The sequence below is a fragment of the Neoarius graeffei genome, chromosome 27, assembly GCF_027579695.1.
Source record: "Neoarius graeffei isolate fNeoGra1 chromosome 27, fNeoGra1.pri, whole genome shotgun sequence".
NCBI lineage: Eukaryota > Metazoa > Chordata > Actinopteri > Siluriformes > Ariidae > Neoarius > Neoarius graeffei.
This window is the reverse complement of record NC_083595.1, coordinates 8,915,655-8,937,494: the sequence shown is the minus strand read 5'-3', so window position 1 is coordinate 8,937,494 and position 21,840 is coordinate 8,915,655. Positions and strand designations below refer to the sequence as shown.

Below are 21,840 nucleotides of genomic sequence, written 5' to 3'. Positions count from 1 at the left end.
GGTCCGTATGGTTCCTATTAGTGCTCAGGTGCTTGTTTAATGTCTATAAATTGTCTCTGAATCACTCTAGATGGCCTTGAGCTCTTTTGAACCAGCTTAGTTGTGCTCTGATCAGGAGAGTGTGGTTCATTTCTTGCGCTGATTCAGGCTGCAACTCAGGCATGAAGAGAGCAAGAGAGAGATAGAGTGCGAGAGCAAGCTTGATTTCACTCAGAGAGGTCATTAGACTGGATATCATCAAGCCTTTGTGTGTGTGGAGTAATAAGAGGCTGGATTTCTACAGATGGGCGAGCAAAATGGGAGGTCTCAGGGTCGATTTCAACATGTTTGTCTCCTCAGTGTTGCACAATTATTCTAGAAATAAAATCCCTGCACGATTATTAGCCTAAGCTACTTGGAAGTCATCTGTATGAGCTTATCACACAGTATTTAAGTGCTTTAGAAAGCATCCTGGACCCTTCATTTTCCCTCATGAAAGTTCTGTTCATATTCTGTTTCACAGGACACTATTGGCCCTTTTCCACTACCCTTTTTCAGCTCACTTCAGCTCACTTCAGCCTGACACGGCTCGCGTTTCGACTACCTCAGAGCAGCACGACTCAGCTTGCTTCAGCCTTACTTAGCACCCAAAATTCGCACGGTTTTGGAGTGGGGCTGAAGCGAGCCAAACCGAGCCGAGTGGGGCTGGGGGCGTGAGGAGACACTCCCCTGTGCACTGATTGGTGAGGAGGAGTGTCCTCACATGCCCACACACGCCCCGCGAGCACGCTGGGATCTGTAAACACCATAAACCCAGAAGAAGAAGAATTATGAATTACGAGAATTTCTGAAGCCTTATGCGCCTCGCCTCATCTATACGCTCTTGCCAGTATCTGTTGGCGTTGTCGGTGACAACAAGCCACAGCACCAAGACCAGCAACACTAACAACTCCATGTTTATTGTTTACTCTCCGGGTTGTGAGACTACAGCTTAAAAGGTCACTGATGTCACTGTTTGCGCCGCCTAACGACATCACGTGACATCCACCCACTTTCGCTAACTCCACCCAATGTGTCCACCCACTTCCAGCCAGCACGGTTCAGCGCGGTTGTAGTCGAAATGCAACTCCAACAGCCCCACTCAGCTCGACTCAGCCCAACTCAGCACGGCACGGCTCAGCCCAACTCAGCCGCGTTGGTAGTGGAAAAGCGGCATAAGATGCCTGGAAATTTTTGGGAAAAAAGAGAAGCATATTGGAGATGTCCAGTTTCCTTCCACAGTCCAAATGTGAGTGTGGACCTGCTTCTCACCACAGGGTCAGTGGGGATTGGCTCCATCTTCCCCCATGACCCTGATGGATAAGCGGTATAAATCAGTGTTGTAGTCGAGTCACTAAGAGTCTGTCCACACGGCAACGGATTCAGGTGAATCTGATAAAATTGTTTATCGTTTCGGCCTGGCGTCCACACGGCACTGGCGTTTTGGGTGCCCCAAAACGATATTTTTTGAGAACGGGTTCCAGAGTGGAAAAACTGGCAACGGCGCCGTTGCGAAGTCGTCTGGATGAGTAGAACGGATTTGTTTACGATGACGTCACAGCCATATGACTAGAACAAGCAGCACTCTTGCTGTTTTGTATGAACCATTGCATTGCATTCACTTTTGTATACAGCTTTTCTTTTAAATAAACAAGTAACTGAACCATTTCTTGAATTTCTTTTTTTTATTGGATAAGACTGCTTTTCAAAATGTTCACACACAATATAAAAAGTTATATAAATTATATAAAAATGCTTTTCAAAATGTTCACACACAATAAGAAAATTAAGTTATATAAAACTATGCACACTAATAAAACTAATTTGTACACACAGAAGGCACGATTTCCTCGCGTAGTCGCAGCCATCTTCTTCTTGTTGTTGTGTGTTTGTTCCTGAGTGCTTCACGCCGGGTAGAAGAAGGGGTTTATGCGCATGCGTCCTACTTCTTCTATTGTTCTGGTGTCTCTGATGGGACCGTCTTACAGCGCACGTAGAGGTGTGGCATGTGTATTGCATCGTTTTCAGCAAGTGTTGCGTTGCCATATGTACCTGATATTTTACTGATCCGTTGCCCATGTGGACGCGATATTTTTTTAAATAAAATCTCGTTGCCGTTGTCGTGTGGATGTAGCCTAAAACTCGAGTCTGAGTCCAGTCTCGAGTCCCCAGTGTTCAAGTCCGAGTCATTAAAGAAAACTTCGAGTCGAGTCTGAGAACAAGACTCCAACGGCACCATTTGACGGTGGCTGTTGCTGCCTTTATGTGAAAGTGTCTCTGCTGCTGTGTCGGACTAACGTTCCTGCTCGACTGCCCCATTTTAGTTAACAGGCTACAGATAAAAAGCTTGTTCATCACACAGCAAGCCCCGCCCACTATCAACAGGACAAATAACATGAGAGAGGGTTAACACTAGCTAGTTCATCGCTCAGCATGTAAGCCCCACTATCAACAGAGCGTGTCACTTCCTTCTCTGGATGGAGTCTTACCAAATGACGATTGAAGTTCGAAGTTGTCCCCGTCATCTTCTTGATAGTTCTTCTACATAATGGAACACACAGCAGTGCATTTTCTCCCGCTGCACAAGAAGTCTGTACCGTATAAGCAAAGCGGACAATCCTAGGGGCGTTCTCTCCAGGCATTTTAGCGCCATTAACGTTAGTTTGTTCCTGAACATGACGTATGAACAGGTGACTGTGCATCCTCTTGCACGAAATTAGTACAAATTTAATGTAGATATAAATGAGGAGTTTGGTTCCAAAACACTATATATCCAATTCCATTGTTTCAAGAAAAAACACTTTTTCTGATTACGGGAAGTGATAAAAGGAAAAACACTGTATCCTGTTTTAAAATTTATTGACGAACTCCTTAATGATAATAAACTTCAAAAATGAAATCCAGAACTAGTTAACAGCTTTTAACTGAACCAAGTAATTTTTTTTTTGTCAAGTTGCTACATATCCACGCCACGCCACGGCATTTTCCCCCAAAATGCTACATATCCCTTTCTGTTTAAAGTGACTATTACTAAAACCCGTGACATGGGACGAGACATATTATCGCTCACGGTCACCTCCCTGTCCTGTCATGGACCGGAATTATTGTCACGGACATATTATCGCTCGGGGCGGCACGGTGGTGTAGTGGTTAGCGCTGTCGCCTCACAGCAAGAAGGTCCTGGGTTCGAGCCCCATGGCCGGTGAGGGCCTTTCTGTGCGGAGTTTGCATGTTCTCCCTGTGTCCGCGTGGGTTTCCTCCGGGTGCTCCGGTTTCCCCCACAGTCCAAAGACATGCAGGTTAGGTTAACTGGTGACTCTAAATTGACCGTAGGTGTGAATGTGAGTGTGAATGGTTGTCTGTGTCTATGTGTCAGCCCTGTGATGACCTGGCGACTTGTCCAGGGTGTACCCCGCCTTTCACCCGTAGTCAGCTGGGATAGGCTCCAGCTTGCCTGCGACCCTGTAGAAGGATAAAGCGGCTAGAGATAATGAGATGAGATATTATCGCTCATGGACATTGAACTCTTGTCACGTCCCGTCCTGGGTGATCTTACCTTATCTGTCCTGTCCTATCCCAGGGGATCTTACCTTAGCTGTCCTGTCACGTGTCATGGTCTAGTTTGGATAACATATTCTAGTTAGTTAAGAATAATCAAAAGAAAGAAAGAACAAACAAATTAGTGTGTATGTGTTAATATTTTTTTTCTTATGACATAAGAAGAAGAAATGACAAGTCAACACAAGAATTTTTCAAAAATTATTTCTTAATTAATAAATTATATCCCATCACGGACAATAAGGTAGGTGTCCTGTCCCGTCTCATATGTCACGGTTCCATCCTGTCCCGTATGTCATGGGTCCGTCCCATCCCATCCCGTATCGCTGGGAGGTCACTGCCTGAGCGATATGTCACATTCCTTTCTGTGTCATGGGTTTTAGCAACTCACTTTAAAGTGCATTTAACCGTGTTCTTTCCTGACAGATTATTTTATAGATTTAATTTTATTTGATTATTTTATCGAAATTATTCATAATTCAGGGGCGGCACGGTGGTGTAGTGGTTAGCGCTGTCGCCTCACAGCAAGAAGGTCCGGGTTCGAGCCCTGTGGCCTGCGAGGGCCTTTCTGTGTGGAGTTTGCATGTTCTCCCCGTGGGTTTCCTCCGGGTGCTCCGGTTTCCCCCACAGTCCCAAGACATGCAGGTTAGGTTAACTGGTGACTCTAAATTGACCGTAGGTGTGAATGTGAGTGTGAATGGTTGTCTATGTGTCGACACCTTGTCCAGGGTGTACCCCGCCTTTCGCCCGTAGTCAGCTGGGATAGGCTCCAGCTTGCCTGTGACCCTGTAGAACAGGATAAAGCGGCTACAGATAATGAGATGAGATTCATAATTCAGGGTGAAATTGTCCAATAAATGTGAGAAGTGCCAAAGCGATTTCCTACTTCATGGGTGCAGCCATCTTACAAGACTTCATGCCAATGGCGGCCTCTGATTGTCCAAATGGATATGTCTGGTTTTGAGAAAAATCGGTGATGGCGCTTGTCGCATTTTGGAATGAAAGGCTGTAATGCAGTGTGTAAATCAATGGCAGATATCCTGTTTTGGCGAAAACTGAATATGGTACGAGTAAGATATGATAATTGCTGATGGCTTGGTGGCGGGAGTTTCAATTTTTCAAATTTGGCGTTTATCGCGTTTTGGAACCAAACTCTTCAAATATCTTATGCCAAATTATTATGGCATGTTAGGAAAAAAAAAAGAAAAGAAAAAATCCGAGTCCAAGTCCGAGTCATCAGTGCTCAAGTCCATGTCAAGTCATGAGTCCTTAAAATCAGGGCACGAGTCGGACTCGAGTACTACAAGCCTGGTATAGATGATGGATGCATGGATGGATGGATGGATATTGATATAGGTGGATATGGATGGATGTGTGCATTGCCTTGTCAGAGCCTGTAACATTGATTACAGTGATGCATATAATGTGCAGTTCCTGAATGCGAGACGCAAATGTGTAAGATCAGAGTGGGACTTGTGGTACTATATCACAACCAGGGAAAGGAAAGCAGTTTTCTTTTAACATGACTGTTTTACAAGAAGATTGATTTTTTCATCATATATTTTTATGTTTTTAGTTTCAGAAAAATTTACGAATTTTACATTTCTGGATCAACCATCACTGATGCTGTTCTGCAGTGTTCAGTGTCATTTGTTTTTCTAATGTGAACTTATTCATGAAAACATACAGTACTGTGCAAAAGTATAGGCACCTTATTTTTATCATGCAAACTTTGTTATAGATTTCTATTTTATAGCTTCTACATTATCGAATCAATAATAAAAAATAAAAATTAGAGTTCCAAACGTTCAATTTTTTTTCCCAGCACAAAATTAAATGTTACAGGAAAAAAAATGTTGTAATACAGTATGTCTGAGCAGCATAGAGCACTTTTCAGATTAAAAAAGAAAACATCATGCAGGCTACTGGGTTTTGGTGCAAAATGAAGAAGCGAGTGTGACAGTCAAGGTGTCCAGAAGAACCGTTCTGTAAGATGCTCAGTAAAACCTACAGCTCATTTCCTTATCAAACTGCACTCACTGGACCTCAGACTACTGTGTTTTTTTTTGTTTTGTTTTTTTAAAGCAAAGGGTCGTCTCACACAAAATATTGACTTTGTTATATTGATTTATTATGGCTTACTGCTTACTGTTTATAGTATTTTTTTAATGTTGAAACATTCATTTCATTATTTTTTTAAGCCATTTTTTGCTGACAGCATTTATTAACGTGTCTAAGACTTTTGCACCGGACTGTATATGCATAGAGAGTCATGAATTTTAAAATTCAGTTCATCTGAATAAAACAGGAATTCGAAAATGTGACATTTTTGTGTTAAAAGTGGTATCATTACAGGAAAAAGGGTGTGTTTTTTTCCCGAAGATTATATGAGAGGTGTTTTGTTTTGTTTCTGGTCAAACGTTCATGTTCTTGACAATTGCACATGCCATTTTTAAATTTATTTCAAGTGGACTTAATAATATGAAACAATTCAGCGTAAATTTTTGGATGAATTTTTGCTGTTGAAGTTTCTAAAATAAAAAGGCAATCATTTCATTCATCTGTCGCGAAAGTAACAGTTGTAAAAGAAGTAAAAATAAATGTAGTAGAAGTAAAAGTAGATGTCGGGGGGGCATTTGCAAAAAATAACCAAGAAATGACAAAATGAAATTTCATAAAGAGCTCTACAGGTATAGCTTACGCTTCAGCGCTGAACTATAACACGATAAATATTTCATATCGTTTCATTTCGCATGATTAAAACAAAGGCAAGACATTTGATTTTATTTTTATTTTTTACAAATAACTTTATTGAAAAAAGTGACTAAATAGATTGATCTCAATACATTATTACAAACAGTGAGCATATAGAAATGTAACAATAATAATAAAAACAAATCCTACATGGAGATCCCTTTGCAGGGAGCTGCCTCATAGAGTCTACTTCACATTCGATAGCACCTTATCACTTTTCGCGGCACATGGGAATGTTCGCAGGCGGCGAAATGAAATTCACAAATCCGTAAGGAAATTTTTGAACCTCATCATTTTCTCACTAGTGACAGATGTTAGTTTTATATTATTACTACAACTAAACATTCAAACTCGCGGAGGAGTGAGAACCTTGACAGACATTCAGTTAATAGACTTGAACAAAATTCCTGAAAAAAAACAAAACAAAACAGTCAACATGTGTGTATTTCAGTCACGTCAACATGTGTTCTGGTTTTGAATTGAATAACATTGGAAAAGAATTCACTTCCTGGACATGAGTGCATCCCATAATTTCATATAGATGATATTTTTTATGTGGAGAAAGTGACACTTTGAGAATGTTGGACTTCATTTGTCAATCTGGCTGTGAATAAATTTATTCAGAAATTCATAGGAGCGCCGACAAGAAATTTGCTTTTCGTGGAAATCTGATTAGTTCAGAAAAACATTTGGAGTCTACATAAGTTATTGAGTTTGTGTTAATTTTCCGCCAAATTTTACGTCACTGATGTGAACTTGGACCCAAATCATATAATTTGTCATGATTTACTGCGAAATTATATTCAGATTACTTTGATATTTAAATGGGAAAATTTTTCAACGGAACATAAATTTAATGAACATTTTAGGAAGCTGAAAAGAAAGCGGACAAATCCCATTCTGTGGTGGGTTTTCAGCGCTCTTTGAGATTTTTGGCTTTTTGGAGTTTTGTAGGAATTTTGCACAATTTTTTAATTTTTGTAAATTGTGACTGAAAAAAAAAAAACATCAGTAAACGAGGCCCAAATGTTACCTGTTAAAATGTAGAATAAATAATGACTTTCTCTAACACCAGAAGATTTTTAAAGGGTTTTTTTTTTTTACACAAAATCAGTTCATTCATTTAAATTTTATAGTTAAAAAATACATTTTATATATTTTAAATTTCTGTTCATGGGAATGAAACATGAATTGAGTAATTCCTTCTGTAAGATGTACGTTTGTTTGTTTTTTGTTTGTTGTTTTATCAAAAGTGGAAGTCTCTGGGAAGCATGTAGGGTTTCATGCTGTTTGTGGCAAAAAAAAAAAAAAAAAAGTAACGCTTCTACCTACATTACAAAAAGTGTTGACATTTAAAATGCATTCATTTGAAAGTGAATCGTAATTGTAATCAATCCAAATGTAATTGTTTGGTGGGAAAGTCAGCCAAAATAAATGAGAAATTCATGTGAAGAGTTTTGTTTTTATGTAAAAAAATTATGTTAAATTTTCCGCTAATCCTTTTGGGTCAAAATTGGCGCCTCAGGAACAAGAACCTCTAAAAATGACTAATAAATTTCGTAAAAGGATATAGTGGATACATTTTCCTCCGAAACAGTTCATGTTTTACAGTTCAGTCCCTGGAGGTGAAAGTGGTTTTAATAGAAAAGTAAAAAAATAAAAATAAAACTCAGCAGTGAAGTGCATATTGTATTGGCCTGATAAAAAGCACATGTTTCATTCCATTGGAAATCACATCCAGATGTTATTAGTAGTATTATTATCCTGTTACAGTTGCACACTTAATAAGCAGGGGTTTAAGAGTTGCTCGTCATCGGGCGGGGTAACAGATATTACACTGGAAATGTGTCATTAGATTTTTTTTTTTAGTTCCCTCATGAGTCGTATGATTTCATATCACAATACTGTACGTCCCTCATATGAAAATAAACCGAGTTTAAAATGACAATAACATCCGTAAATAAGTAAATGATACTAAATATGTGCATAATTACGGAAATCTCTCGACGAGAAACGCTAAAATATCACCTGATTCCCTTTCTATTTACAGGTTGTGAATCTGATGAATCTGGTCCATAATTATGATGCATTCGTAATACAGTTCACAATCAAGTGAAAAGTTGGATCAGTGAAAAAAAAAGTCAGTTTATCACATATGTATGGAAGAAATATTTTTTGTCTTTTTTTTCTTTCAGCACTATTCCTCATTCAAAATTAATTCTGTTTCAAGACCAGATTATTATTTATTTATTTATTTATTTATTTAAATGTGTCTCCTTTTACTGATCCAACCCCGCACTTTTGCAACAAACCACAAGCTAACATCATGTTCGGGCTTTCAAAGACAACAGAATAAAACCTCTGGCTGGAAGAAGATGCGCTATTTCATAAGCACAGGTTGGAAAAAAGAACAAACAAACAAACAAACAAACAAACAAACAAACAAAAACACCTAGCAGCTGCCAAGAAAGATTGCATTGATGTGAAAGTTGCATTATTGAAGAAAAAATTTCCTGATAATCTTTTTTTAGCAAAAAAAACCACATCTGCTAACACTTTCTATAAAATCTTTTACGTAATAATAATAATAATAATAATAATAATAATAATAATAATAATAATAATTTTAAGCATGTTTTCAGCGCAGTAAAGCCTCCTTTGAGATAAACTACATTTTTATTTGTTATTTCATTCGATTCTGATCGGTCAGGACATTTATTGTTACCTAAAACGTCATCATTTCTGCATTAACAACTTACACATGGACTCGTATTATATTCTGGAAATAATTTGTGTAATTGTCAAGTTAGTGACGTTTTCTGTGAGGAAATTCTGTTGACTCGACGTTTTACGAAAGGAATCTCCAGTGTCAGCACCCCGAGTGTTTGACCTCTTACTTCTCAGAGCTTGAAAGCGTAAGGCTGTATTTCACAAGTTCACAAAAAGCTAACAGTCTGAACGGTTTATGAACGTAAATGCGGCGTCGGAGAAAGCGTTAGCAAAACTAAGCTACCGGTAGCTATGCCAGTGCATGGAAGATCATCCTGTGACTCTTCGAGGCAACATCGAAAAACAAAGTAGAATCTTATCGAAGTCGCTGAAAGTGTCGTGAAACAACATCGAACGAAGCCCTTATCAACTCTCTTGAGCAGATTTGGGAGGAAAAAAAATGGCTCTTAATTTCACACCTTTTTAGTTTGAGCTACAAGGCTAACATAGCTATCAGTTTAGCTGAATCATTTCTCACAAAGAATAGCTCCGAATCCACGCCCAATATCTCAGCCTGGGTTTATCCAATTTTATAGATGATTGCGGCATCCGTGTAGCTAATGTAACTTTTATATGCGTTAGCTACATTAGCGTCATAGCGCCTGAAGAAAACTTTTGACATTTCGACGTTAGTTTTAAGCGTGTTCTCACGCTCTCACTTTTTCCTTCTTATTCACCACAACACTGATCAGCAACTTATTATTAAAAAAAAAAACAAAGGCACAAAGCGAATGCATATAGAAAACACACAAAAATATTTTTATCCACATTCAGCCACTCAGTTCGGTTCGGTTCAGTTCAGTTCAGCATACACACCTGCACAAGCCCGAAATCTCACAATGGCAAAATGGTGCCGTGTGTGTGTGTGTGTGAGTGTGTGTGTGGTTGGCTTCGGGTGCAGGAACAAAGGCATTTGGAGGCGAAGTGCTGTTTGTGCAAGCAGTCCACACAGGGACAGATGATGTGTGTGTGTGTCTGTGTGTGTGTGTGTGTGTGTGTGTGAGAGAAATAGAGAGAGAGGTGCACACATAATACAGAGGTCAGAGACACATGCCGGCTCTCCTCACTCTCCCCGCCGTTTTGCCTTCTTAATCCTGAAATAAACAGAGATGGAGAGAGATGTGAGTTTGAAGCAGAAGTGTGTATGTACTGTACTGTAAGGAATAAAACACTCGAGGGTTGTGTTGTTAGAATGGAAAAACTCAACAGTGTTTATCGGCTCCATGCCTAAAAATAATTCCATAAATTCATGTTAAGCTGTACCCAATCGGGCTGAACTCTGCCTCGAGGCACAAGTTGTATTCCAATGTGTGTGTGTGTGTGTGTGTGGCGATGACGCTGAGGGAAACTTTGACTCGCTCAGTTTGCTCTGCAGGAAACCAGTAACACCACGCAGCTCACTCATTACAGCAATTAACTTCCCTGAAACATTTATATAGAGGGCAAGATGTCAGGATTTTACACCTTTAAACCAGTTTATCAACCAGGTGTCTGTATGGGTTCGAAATGATAAGGAAGCTTAAAGCTAGACCGCCTTTCAGATTTTTCGAGTGTAGGTCATGAAAAGAATTTTCCCCAACACCCAGTTATTTTTGTTCGGTGAACCGAAACTACTGAATTCGAATCATAGACTTCCAATTTTAGTCTTTTTAAAAATAGAACAGGGCGGCACGGTGGTGTAGTGGTTAGCGCTGTCTCCTCACAGCAAGAAGGTCCGGGTTCAAGCCCCGTGGCCGGCGAGGGCCTTTCTGTGCGGAGTTTGCATGTTCTCCCCGTGTCCCGCGTGGGTTTCCTCCGGGTGCTCTGGTTTCCCCCACAGTCCAAAGACATGCAGGTAAGGTTAACTGGTGACTCTAAATTGACCGTAGGTGTGAATGAGAGTGTGAATGGTTGTCTGTGTCTATGTGTCAGCCCTGTGATGACCTGGCGACTTGTCCAGGGTGTACCCCACCTTTCGCCCGTAGTCAGCTGGGATAGGCTCCAGCTTGCCTGCGACCCTGTAGAACAGGATAAAGCGGCTAGAGATAATGAGATGAGATGAGAAAATAGAACAATTAGCGAATTTAGGGCCATGTGAATTTAGGCTATTTATTTATTATTATTTATTTTCTCTCTCTTATTTATTTATTTATTTATTTATTTATTTTTGTTTGTGTAGTTTGATGTTTGTTTTTGTTTGAGTGTTTTTGTCCGATGGTTGTGGTGTAGCTCCGGACCCAGTTTTGGGCGTTGGTTCCCTCCAGGCCTTGGTTCGCTGTGGGTGATGCCTGTGCTCCTAGCTATGGACTGCAGTGAGCTCGTTGCTCATTTTAACATCGTGATTGTCCAGCGTTCTGTGGTTTAATGCTTGGCGTGGTGTTCCGAGCAATGTTGCCCGGTGGCATCCCGGCACTCTGCATAGCAGTGCTTCTGTGCTCGCTTTGTGGATTCATGGCGTGGTGTTTTGAGTGATGTTGCCGGCGTCATCGCAGCGGCTGTGCTGGCAGTGTGGGACTTGTTTTCGTGCGCCTTTTGGTGGGACTGTGGCTGCTACACCATTGGAATGACATCCTGGCCTCCTATTTGGTGGACTTCCTTACTTACTTTATTTATTTATTTATTTATAACTGTAAAGCGACCTTGGGTTTTGTGAAAGGCGCTATATAATTTGAACATATTATTATTATTATTATTATTATTACATGGCCCTAAATTCTCCGCTATTTTTTCCTGCTTCACCATGACCCAATTCAAGATACTACATCATGCATCACATCACATGGTGGGCTTTCCCCGTTCGTGCAAGGCATTGTGGGATACAAATTTGAAACAGGAGAGAAAAATGGAGGACGAATGAAATGTCAAAGAGCGACTACAGTAATGGAAAACGAGAAGAAAAGACGTTATGTTATATACGAAGGAAAGGAAACGCAGGACCAAACGAATAAACATTGGCGGTCAGCGAGCACCTCGGTGTGATCAGCTGTTCGTTTAGCGACAGAATGATGGAACTGGCAGTGCACGCTCAAAGGTAAACCTGCGCATGCGCACACACACGGACTTCCTCTGTCTGCTTGACTGTGCGACGCGAGCGATTTCATGCACATTATTTGCTTTAATCCTCTCAAATTAAATAATTTCCAGCTACTGAGTGGCCTGGTTTTGTGAGGTATTACAGAAATAAACAGACATCACAATGACCACATTTCAGAGGGAACTAAATTTCACCGATTTTATGAAATTGAAAGGTCGTCTCGCTTTAGTGTTATTTTTCCTACAAGCTCCGTCCGGAAATTATGTCATTGAGGCGATGTTTGGTCGTGATTTAAGCATGATGTGAAACTGGTAGCAATGTTAGCTCCGAAAAACGACACTATCTTGTTTTCAGGACGCTCTACTTAACCCCCCTCGAAAAAAAAAAGTGATTATAGTTACAGCGTTGAATTGTGTCACGTGATCATAACACCAATTTTTTTTTTCAATATTGGAAGAATGTTTTTTTTTTTCCATTTGCTGGTTGAGGAAATGATACAGGTGGTGTACAAATACCTATTTGTGCAAAGGGTGATTATGTAATTATGTACAGGTTAATTATCCCTGTAATTATGTCAAAGATAGCGCTCATGATGTGCGTTTCGGACACGTTCCAAATGACTTCACTTCACTGATAGTGATTTGGAACAGGCCGTTTTGTTGGACTTTGTGTCCGGAGGCTCTTACTTACTTGTTAATGGCGTTCCTCAGATACTGCTGCAGCCATTTGGTCTTGGGGTTGATGCAGACCTCCCTATTGTTCTTCAGCTTGGCTCTGGAAATGAGAAGAAGGTTGGAGTGAGCGTGCGAGAGTGATAACCAGGGCAAAAGAGGAGAAAGGGAGGAAAGGAGTCAATTGGATTCTTTAACGTGGATTTGGCTGAGAAAGAAAAGAGAGATAGACAGAGACAGAGAGGGGGGAGATTGAGTTGTAGGGCTTTCTTTTCTTTCACACAACTTCAGTAAAGAAAGAGAGAGAGAGGGATACTGAAAGAGTCTACAGCATGTAATTGATGCTGTTGGTTTTTGGTTTTGTGCTAGTAATGAGATCAGGTAAGTCACTTTAAAGCGAAGGATTCCGTTTAGACGAAAGAATGAGTGAAAGAGTGCAAGAGTGAAAGAGTGTGTGTTTCTCCCTCTGAGGCCCTGAAATCTGTGTTATCAGATCGGCGCTGCTCTCCAGCGTTGCTCCATTACAACCTACTGCTGGCGGAGGATACGCTTCAGTCCATTACAGGGTGCACACAGGGTAACACACACACACACACACACACACACTCTAAATAAGCGATCACTTGGGAAACAAGTCATGGATTGTTATACGCAAGCTGTGTAACCAATCAGAAACTCTCAATGCTGCAAGCCCCGCCTGTAAATAATGGTATTTCCACCAAACAACATGACTCCAAATCCAGGAATATCCATATCCTGGTCACATGTGTGCGTTTGACAGTTGTTTAATGTTTTATTTAATGGCCACACATCCAACCAGAGCAAAGGGTGCCAATACTTTACTCACGCGAAAACACAGAGAAAACCGTACTAGATGAGGCACAAAAAAAATGACCAGGAAGGCTTCTGAGATTCACTGGGAGTGAATTTAAGGAATCAGAAAGAGTCAAAAACAAGCTTCTAGAAAAATCTTTTTCGAAACAGGAAACGAGTTCCCTAAAAAAAAAAAAGAAAAAAAGGCTTTTAAAATGTTTACAAAAGGGCTTTTAGAAGAGAAAAGGAAAAAAAGAAAAAGAAGTTTCTTCAAAAAGCAACTTTTAGATAGACACAAAAATCTTTCCAGGATATATATACTATCCACATTCACTGGATATGAGCAATCGCGTGCTCTGGTATCCTAGTAGTAGCCAGTCAGCTCATATACCGTGAGTAGAGAAAAACAAAATGGCGGAGCGTGTTGCTGAACCAACCCAGGACAAAATAAAAACTCTACTCGAAAACAAAACTCCAAAAATTATCAAGTATTTAAAAGAAACAGAAATGGCTAAAAGAATACAGTTTTTTTTCTCCTCCTCCTCTTCCCAATATTGCCTGTTCCACACTCCAGCCCAGTAGGTGGCGGTAATGCACCTTTAAGTTCGTTTGCCAACTGCCAAAAAAAAAAACTATAGAAAAAGAAGAAGACCTCCAAAAATACAAAAAAAAAAAGAACCAACAAAATATGGAATGAAATTATTTGATGGTAAGAACGTATCTTTTTATTTTTCAAGAATTTTTATCATCATCACATTTCTCACAAATTGCTACTGTCATTTTGCCGGTTTGTTTACATTCTAAGCGGAAATGATTTGGTCGGACGTTTTGTGTAAAGTTTTTTTTATCGAATTTGCAAAAAAAAAACCAAACAAATAAAAATGCCCTGTTTCTCAAAATCCAGTCAATGTGGATAGAATAAAACAGTTATTCCACTCAGTCTCGTCATACATGGATTATAGACAACTCGGTGCTATGCGTCTCGTCGGCTATCAGCTCATGTACGACTCGATTTCGTGGAATAACTGTTAAATATATACATACTTTTATAAAGTCGAATAAATTTTCCAGAAAAATGGGATTTTTCAAAAATACTGGAAAAAAAACTGGAGTTGCCAGAGGAAAAAATGAACTTTTAAAAAGAGTAAAAAAAAAACCTTTTAGACAGAATTTAAAAGAAACAAAACTTTTTGACCAATCAATGATTTGCACTATTTTTAGCTCCACCTACTTACCCAAGTAAAAATTGGGGTACCCAAGTAAAAATTGTAACAGAAGCCGACATAGAAGCAGGTGTAATGGAAATGCAGCTTGCTTGGCGGTTGAAATCGTGACACCATGGAGCATTATGGGTAACTGTCTATCTCCAGGATCATTTTATTTCTAATTCAATTATTAGCAAGCTACAGTACGTAGCGCTAGTCACGCACACGAGCAGCACATTTACAGAGACTGAGTCAAGCTTTCAGAGAAAACGACGTGGCTTTAAAACGAAAATCACATCAAACGTGATGGGCTTCATTTCATTTCAAAGTTTTACTTTTAAACGCTTGAGTCAATAAAAAAGAAGCAACGTCAGCAAAATGTTCACTTCAGTGTAATTTCTGTGTTTTTTTCCACTGATGAAACACACACACCACAAACAAAACACATGCTTTCTCTCCCTCTCTGACCCCCTGTCTGCTGTGTGCCTGTCTCAGTCTCACACACACACACACTTGCATATCACACTTCTGCACCAAAAGGTCATGTTTGAGAATTAACAGCTCAGAGGGGCCGCGGCTCACACCGCTTTGCAAATTAACCACATCCCCACTGAGTTTAACCCACACACAACCATAAATACGTGCACACACACACACACACACACACGGTCTTGTGGTCTGGGACCAAATGGTCCGCTCTAGGCAACCCGAATCCTGACTTAACACAAGATGCCTTCTAGCGTAATTAGATCTGTGTGTTTGTTGGTTTTAGTCTGTTATCGTGTTTGTTTGGTTTCTGTGTTGTTCGTGCAAGTTTTCCAGGCTGAATTGGCCAGCCGGCAGCGTGTCTGCGCAGGGAGCCAGGAACAGCAGGTAGTAAGTGCCTCACAGCCAGCTAATACCAACAGCAAACATGGCTTCCACTGTGTGTGTGTGTGTGTGTGTGTGTGTGTGTGTGGGTGTGTGTGTGTGTGTGTGTGGGTGTGTGTGGGTGGGTTTGGATTTGGAGAGGGTTTGTGTTCCAGCTGTCTGACTTTCATCTGTCTTTAAAGCTCCAGATCCTTGAGATTTGAGGCTAAATTCCTAAATAAATACTATTTGGCTTGTGTGTGTGTGTGTGTGTGTGTGTGTGTGTGTGTGTGTGTGTGTGTGTGTGTGTGTGTGTGCGCGCATGTGTACGTGAACCACTCACCACCCCAGGCTAAAGTTCCGTCCCGATCTGACCTTCCGCCTCATTGTGACCCCCGTGGCCCCTTTTTTTTCAAAACAGTCACTGCTTTTACATTAATACATTCCAGGTTAGCAAAAAAAAAAAAGCCAAATGTTAGCAGCTAAAGAGATTAGCGCTGACGGGAGAGATATCTCAAAAGGTCAGTCAAAATACAAACATGATCACTTTGACCCTTAATGAAGATTTCCTCCAGAAAAAAAAACCCCACATGCCATGTGTGTCAGTGAGTCTCGCACTTCCTTTTATCTAGAGCTACTGATAAAGATCTCTCTCACACACACACACACACACACACACACACACACACACACACACACACACACACACACACACGAGCCCTGCCTCCTCAGAGCTTCCGACAATGTTCTCATACACGATATTTCATGAAGGTATTTTGGAACTAGGGATATGATGACATCCTGAAAACCATGATAATGACATTGGATTATGATTGATTTTTTTTTTTTTTAAATCACAGAATGTTAAATTTGTTGCTGATGTTCAATCTGTCTCTGTCCACGGATCGATATCTAAACCGATACATCACCCGACCCTTTAACAGTGTCGCAGTTTAACCGAAGGATTTCCCCCCATGTATTCTGGTTTTCCTCAGTGTGTGCCAGTGTGATTTTGGGGCTGTTTGTTTGTGTTGACCTACATGACTTGGAAAGGGCAGTGGGGTGTGTGGAGGAACTTGATCTCGCGGATGTTTCTCTGTGGCACCGTGTTGAGCGTCGAGCGGCACCAGCACCTCTCCAACAGGCTGATGGGCTTCGCTGCAAAAACAGGGGACAGAGGTTTGACTTTTGACAGAAATTCGACGTTTGTTTCAGAAAAGAAAACCTGCATCGCTGTGCAGACTGCACGTGTTCACAATTTCGTAAAGTGAAAATGCTTCCAGAAGAAACAAAATCATGCTTTTTTCCATTAAAACTGAAATGATTATAATGCACTGATCGTAATATTGTAATATTATAACTGAAACGTTAGTATACAATGATTATACAATTATAATGCAGCGATTGCAATATGAAGTCCGTTATGTTGTGACAATCATGATGCTCGCTATAAAATTATAATACGATTATCGTCATGTTGTAACATGACAATCGCAATGTTATAAAACAATTATTGTAATGTTAACAATTGTAGTCTTGTAATACAGTTATAATGTTGGAACATAATGTTATAAAACAATTGTCATAATGTTGTGACATGACAATCGCAATGTTATATATGTACAATTGCAACGTTACATTGCGATTGTCATGTTAATAAAATGATCATGTTATAATACAATTATTGTAATGTTATAACATGACAATTGCAATGTTATAATACAATTATTGTAATGTAACATGACAATCGCAAGGTGATAATACAATTATTGTAATGTTGTAACATGACAGTTGCAATGTTGTAATACAATTATTGCAATGTTATGACAATGACTGTTATAATACAATAATAAAGATGATCTTAATGATATAGTACGATGGTAATAGTATTATAATACTGTGATTAGAATGCCAAAATCACAATCATAATGTCATAATGATGTGATAATACAAAAATTGTAATGCCATAATACAACAAACGATGTCATGAAATGGCGATTGTAATGTCACAATATGACATTCGTAATGTGCTAATATGCTGATTGTAATGTTATAGTTTGACGATCGTAATTTCATAATATGGTCGATTTAACTGTCGTAATATGCCGCTTGTGATATTATGATACACTATAACATGTATATACTATGCTAGAACAGGATCATAATGTTATAATGCGCCGATCGTAATGCTTTTTTATCCCTTTCTTTGACATTAACTCCTGAAACCATTTTTTCTCTTTACATTTTCAGTTACTGCTAATAAAATTCACCGTCAAACATTTTTTCAGATACAAAGCACACAACGGTTCAGCGGGTGATGAGAGTTTTATGATTCAAATCAATCCGTCCTTACAACCATAAAAAAATCAGTGCTGTAAAGCAGATGTATCCTATCACCACATTCCACCTGCAAGCCCGGATCATTAAAAAGAGATTAAGCCATTGCTCTTAGTCTGACGTTCCCACATGAGGGAAATCGCCTTCTTGCTCACTACCGTTGTCAAGAGCCCTTAAAGTTACCCAGGGTGCTTTGAGGTCCCTCATCAGCCTTGAGGTTCTGATTGATGGTCTGAAGAGCTTCCCTTGGTCTTCCTCGGCCAGTCCCGGGCCTCGTCCTCAATCCAACATGTCTCTTTAGACCATTGTGTGAGTTTGGATCTGAATGGCTGTATTTGATTAACAGCCTCAAGTGCATTCTTCATGTTGTCCTGGTCTTTTTTAGTGACTTTCCATTTCACGCGCTGCGTGATTGTGATATATCTGAGTAACGAAGATGTACTGGAAATGATTTTTAACGATATTAGGTAGACCTTGGATATGGAACAAGAACTACTGATGATTTTCAAGCCTCATTCATACCTAGCATGCTAGCTATATATGAAACTATCCTCAAATATTAACATTAACATTCTGGAAATACATGTTGGTAGAATTGTTTCATGACACGCACTGCACTTTATATTCAGTCAATATTTTTGTTTAACACGCATTATAAGTCGTTGCGTTTTGTTTTTCTTTAAAACGTCTCAGAAATACATTGTATAAGATGTAACAACAAGGTATCACAATTACTTGTTACCAAAAAAAGGGCTGGTTTTAGTAGATATGTAACCGAATTGTGTAACAGAACGCACGATATGTGTCAAAGTATCAGCAGTTGAATGCGTTCTTCAATTCATAATGCATTATAACCATAATAAAATCAATTATCACATCAGCGTGGGCTGTTTTCTGAGAAAAGTTTCGCTTGAACGTTACTTATTTTAACAGAAGCCTTGTGCTGTGTCGCTGTTTCTACGTGATAACTCATTTTCCGCGATATTAAGTCAATATTTCAGCTTCGGATCTCATTTCTTCAAGATTGCATTTATTTATTTATTTATTTATTTTTGTTATTTCAGTGTCAAAATTCCAACTTGATATTTTCAATTGTCATCAAGATACACTGTCTATAAATGTTATACGTGTCAACGACATCTGAGAAACTGAGCACAGATAAAGAATGATAACTAACGAGCTAATTTCCTATCGAATATCATAAATTCGCCTTATTGATAGGTTGTGGAGTGTGAGACATTAAGTTGAAATATATCAAGGATTTCAAAAGAATAAATCAGGAGTAATTGCGTCAAAATATATCAAGATATCCAGTTCGAATCGGTACTATGCTGAAATAATGAGATGTTTGTGGTAATAATGAGCACACAGCTACAAATAATGATATACGAAGCAAAAATAACAATTAAAAAAACGGTTGTGGTTCGGGAATTTTGTCGTTTTGAAAGAGTACTTGACTTCGGTTAGTCTTTTTCTTTCTTAAAATAGGAAGAGTTTGGTGAAATTTGACGTATACTATAGAAACATCCAGAAGGCTTTACATAAACAGACGCAGCGTGTTTGGAAACGAACAGATTTTTGACGCAGTCAGTGTGAACATCCTCCATCGAACGCTTCTCTAACGTCATACCGAGTGCCTTGAAGTCAAGGAAGCAACCAGACTCGGGTTCTAAACGCCAATCTGCACCCTCATGCATATTTAACACTTTTACGCATACAAAATCAAAGCCGTCAGCGACCGGCCGGTTTCACTAATTGTTCTCTTGAACGAACAATTTGTCGCTGTTTTGCAGAATTCTCTGCAAGTTCTTTTCAAAAATGCACACCAACGTGAAAATACAGCGACAACATACACACAGAGAATAAATAAAGCGCAGCTAATTGGCTTGCTTCAGTCTCGAAGGATGCATTGAGAGTCATTAAAATAGAACTTATGCAAATGATTCGGTTTAATGACGTCTTAACATAGGACTTGTAAGAGGGTCTAAAAATGGTTTCACGTATAATTAAAAAAAGTAATAGTTAATTAATAAACCACAAGTAAATAAATAAATAAATAAGCATGGTTCATAGGTAAGCAAGGAAATTTTGGAAAAATTCCCCCCCAAAATTTTTTTAACAATGTCTGAGACCCAAATTCTGGTCACATGGTCACTAAATCCATCCCTGTAGCACATAATGGTTCGAAATGAAAAATAAAAACAAATAAGTATCAGCATCAAATGAGAAACTGCAGCTGTCTTACCTTCAGTCTTGGAATCCTTTGTAATCACGATTAGGAAAAGCATCATCACTACAACTCTGACATCCATTGTGTGTGTGTGTGTGTGTGTGTGTGTGTGTGCAAGTGTGCGCGTGTGTGTAGGCACTAGCGAGTGAGAGTGTGTGTGTGTGTGTGTTTATCGAGAATCTTTGTGTTGGTCACAAGCAGCTTCCAGGACACAGTGTGGTGCCTCAAGTACTGAGCGGGGTGTTAAAGCCTGCAGAGGGGCAGGACAGCACTCCCACATACTCAGGAGGAGGAGAGAGAGAGAGAGAGGGAGAGAGAGAGAGAGAGAAGGGGAAAGTGGAGGGGTGTGTTTTTGGACCCTTTGTAGAGCTTGTCTGGTCTGAAGGAAAAAAAAATCACCAATTAAAATGTTTTGATTGAGACTGGAGTAACAGTTTACAACCAACTCTTTCTCTCCATCTGTCTGTCTGTTTGTCTGTCTGCCCCTCTCTTTCTCTCTTTCACTCTTTCCTCAAATTGTTGTGAAATCACCTTGAAGGTCTGACATTCTGAATCGAAATCGCACACAAGGCTTGAGTTTGCCTTTTCACACACTGTCACTAAACGTCAAACATTTCCTCAGGGGGTCTTTGGAGGCTTAATGGTTCTAGCTTTCTAAAGTAAAATCCTTTTATGAAAAGAAAACGCCGAGTATACACATTCGTTTCTTTGCATAGTTAAAACTTCTTGTACCACTAATAGTTTTTCTCCAGTCGATGAACTGCCTACACATGTAAGTATATATGGTGCCCTACAATGGATTGGTTTCCCATCCAGAGCGTATTCCCGTCTCCTGCCTGGTGTTCCCATGAGAGACTCTAGATCCACCACCGCATGGACAAGATTAAATTTTTCAGAAAGGGTAAAACAAAATTAAAGTCATTTTTGAATGTTTTTGTTTGGAAACAAGAAAAAAAAACAGATAAATAAGGGGAAATACGGAGGAAATATTGGTAAGAAATGTGCAAGAAGTGAGGATTGTCTGTTCTGCCAAGAGAGCTGGAGGTACAATGAAAAGAATCATAACTAATTTTATACCATGTGCCACCAGGAATCACGTCGTGTTTTGTTTTTATCCCCCACTGGCCGAAAGACCTGAAAGGGAATTATGTCATGGCGATGTCCGTCCATCTGTCCGTCCCAGGAAGTGTGCTCACCTTCTGAATTCAACTCCTCTCACAATTTTTGGAGGAATTTCATGAAACTTGGCAGGATTCTTTGTTATACAACCCCGATTCCAAAAAAGTTGGGACAAAGTACAAATTGTAAATAAAAATGGAATGCAATAATTTACAAATCTCAAAAACTGATATTGTATTCACAATAGAACATAGACAACATATCAAATGTCGAAAGTGAGACATTTTGAAATTTCATGCCAAATATTGGCTCATTTGAACTTTCATGACAGCAACACATCTCAAAAAAGTTGGGACAGGGGCAATAAGAGGCTGGAAAAGTTAAAGGTACAAAAAAGGAACAGCTGGAGGACCAATTTGCAACTCATTAGGTCAATTGGCAATAGGTCATTAACATGACTGGGTATAAAAAGAGCATCTTGGAGTGGCAGCGGCTCTCAGAAGT

At 39.6% G+C, this 21,840-nt stretch overlaps 1 protein-coding gene across 1 annotated transcript; it reads right to left on the bottom strand.

Moving 5' to 3' along the window:
- Positions 1–7,324: 7,324 nt before the first annotated feature.
- cxcl12b (chemokine (C-X-C motif) ligand 12b (stromal cell-derived factor 1)) lies at positions 7,325–20,441 on the bottom strand. The gene is made up of 4 exons (XM_060911127.1): positions 20,233–20,441; positions 16,691–16,808; positions 12,803–12,886; positions 7,325–10,193 (listed from the first exon to the last, which is right to left on the bottom strand). Exons 1-4 carry the CDS (start codon positions 20,297–20,299, stop codon positions 10,163–10,165), a joined length of 300 nt encoding a protein of 99 aa, XP_060767110.1. The 5' UTR covers positions 20,300–20,441; the 3' UTR covers positions 7,325–10,162.
- Positions 20,442–21,840: the final 1,399 nt, after the last annotated feature.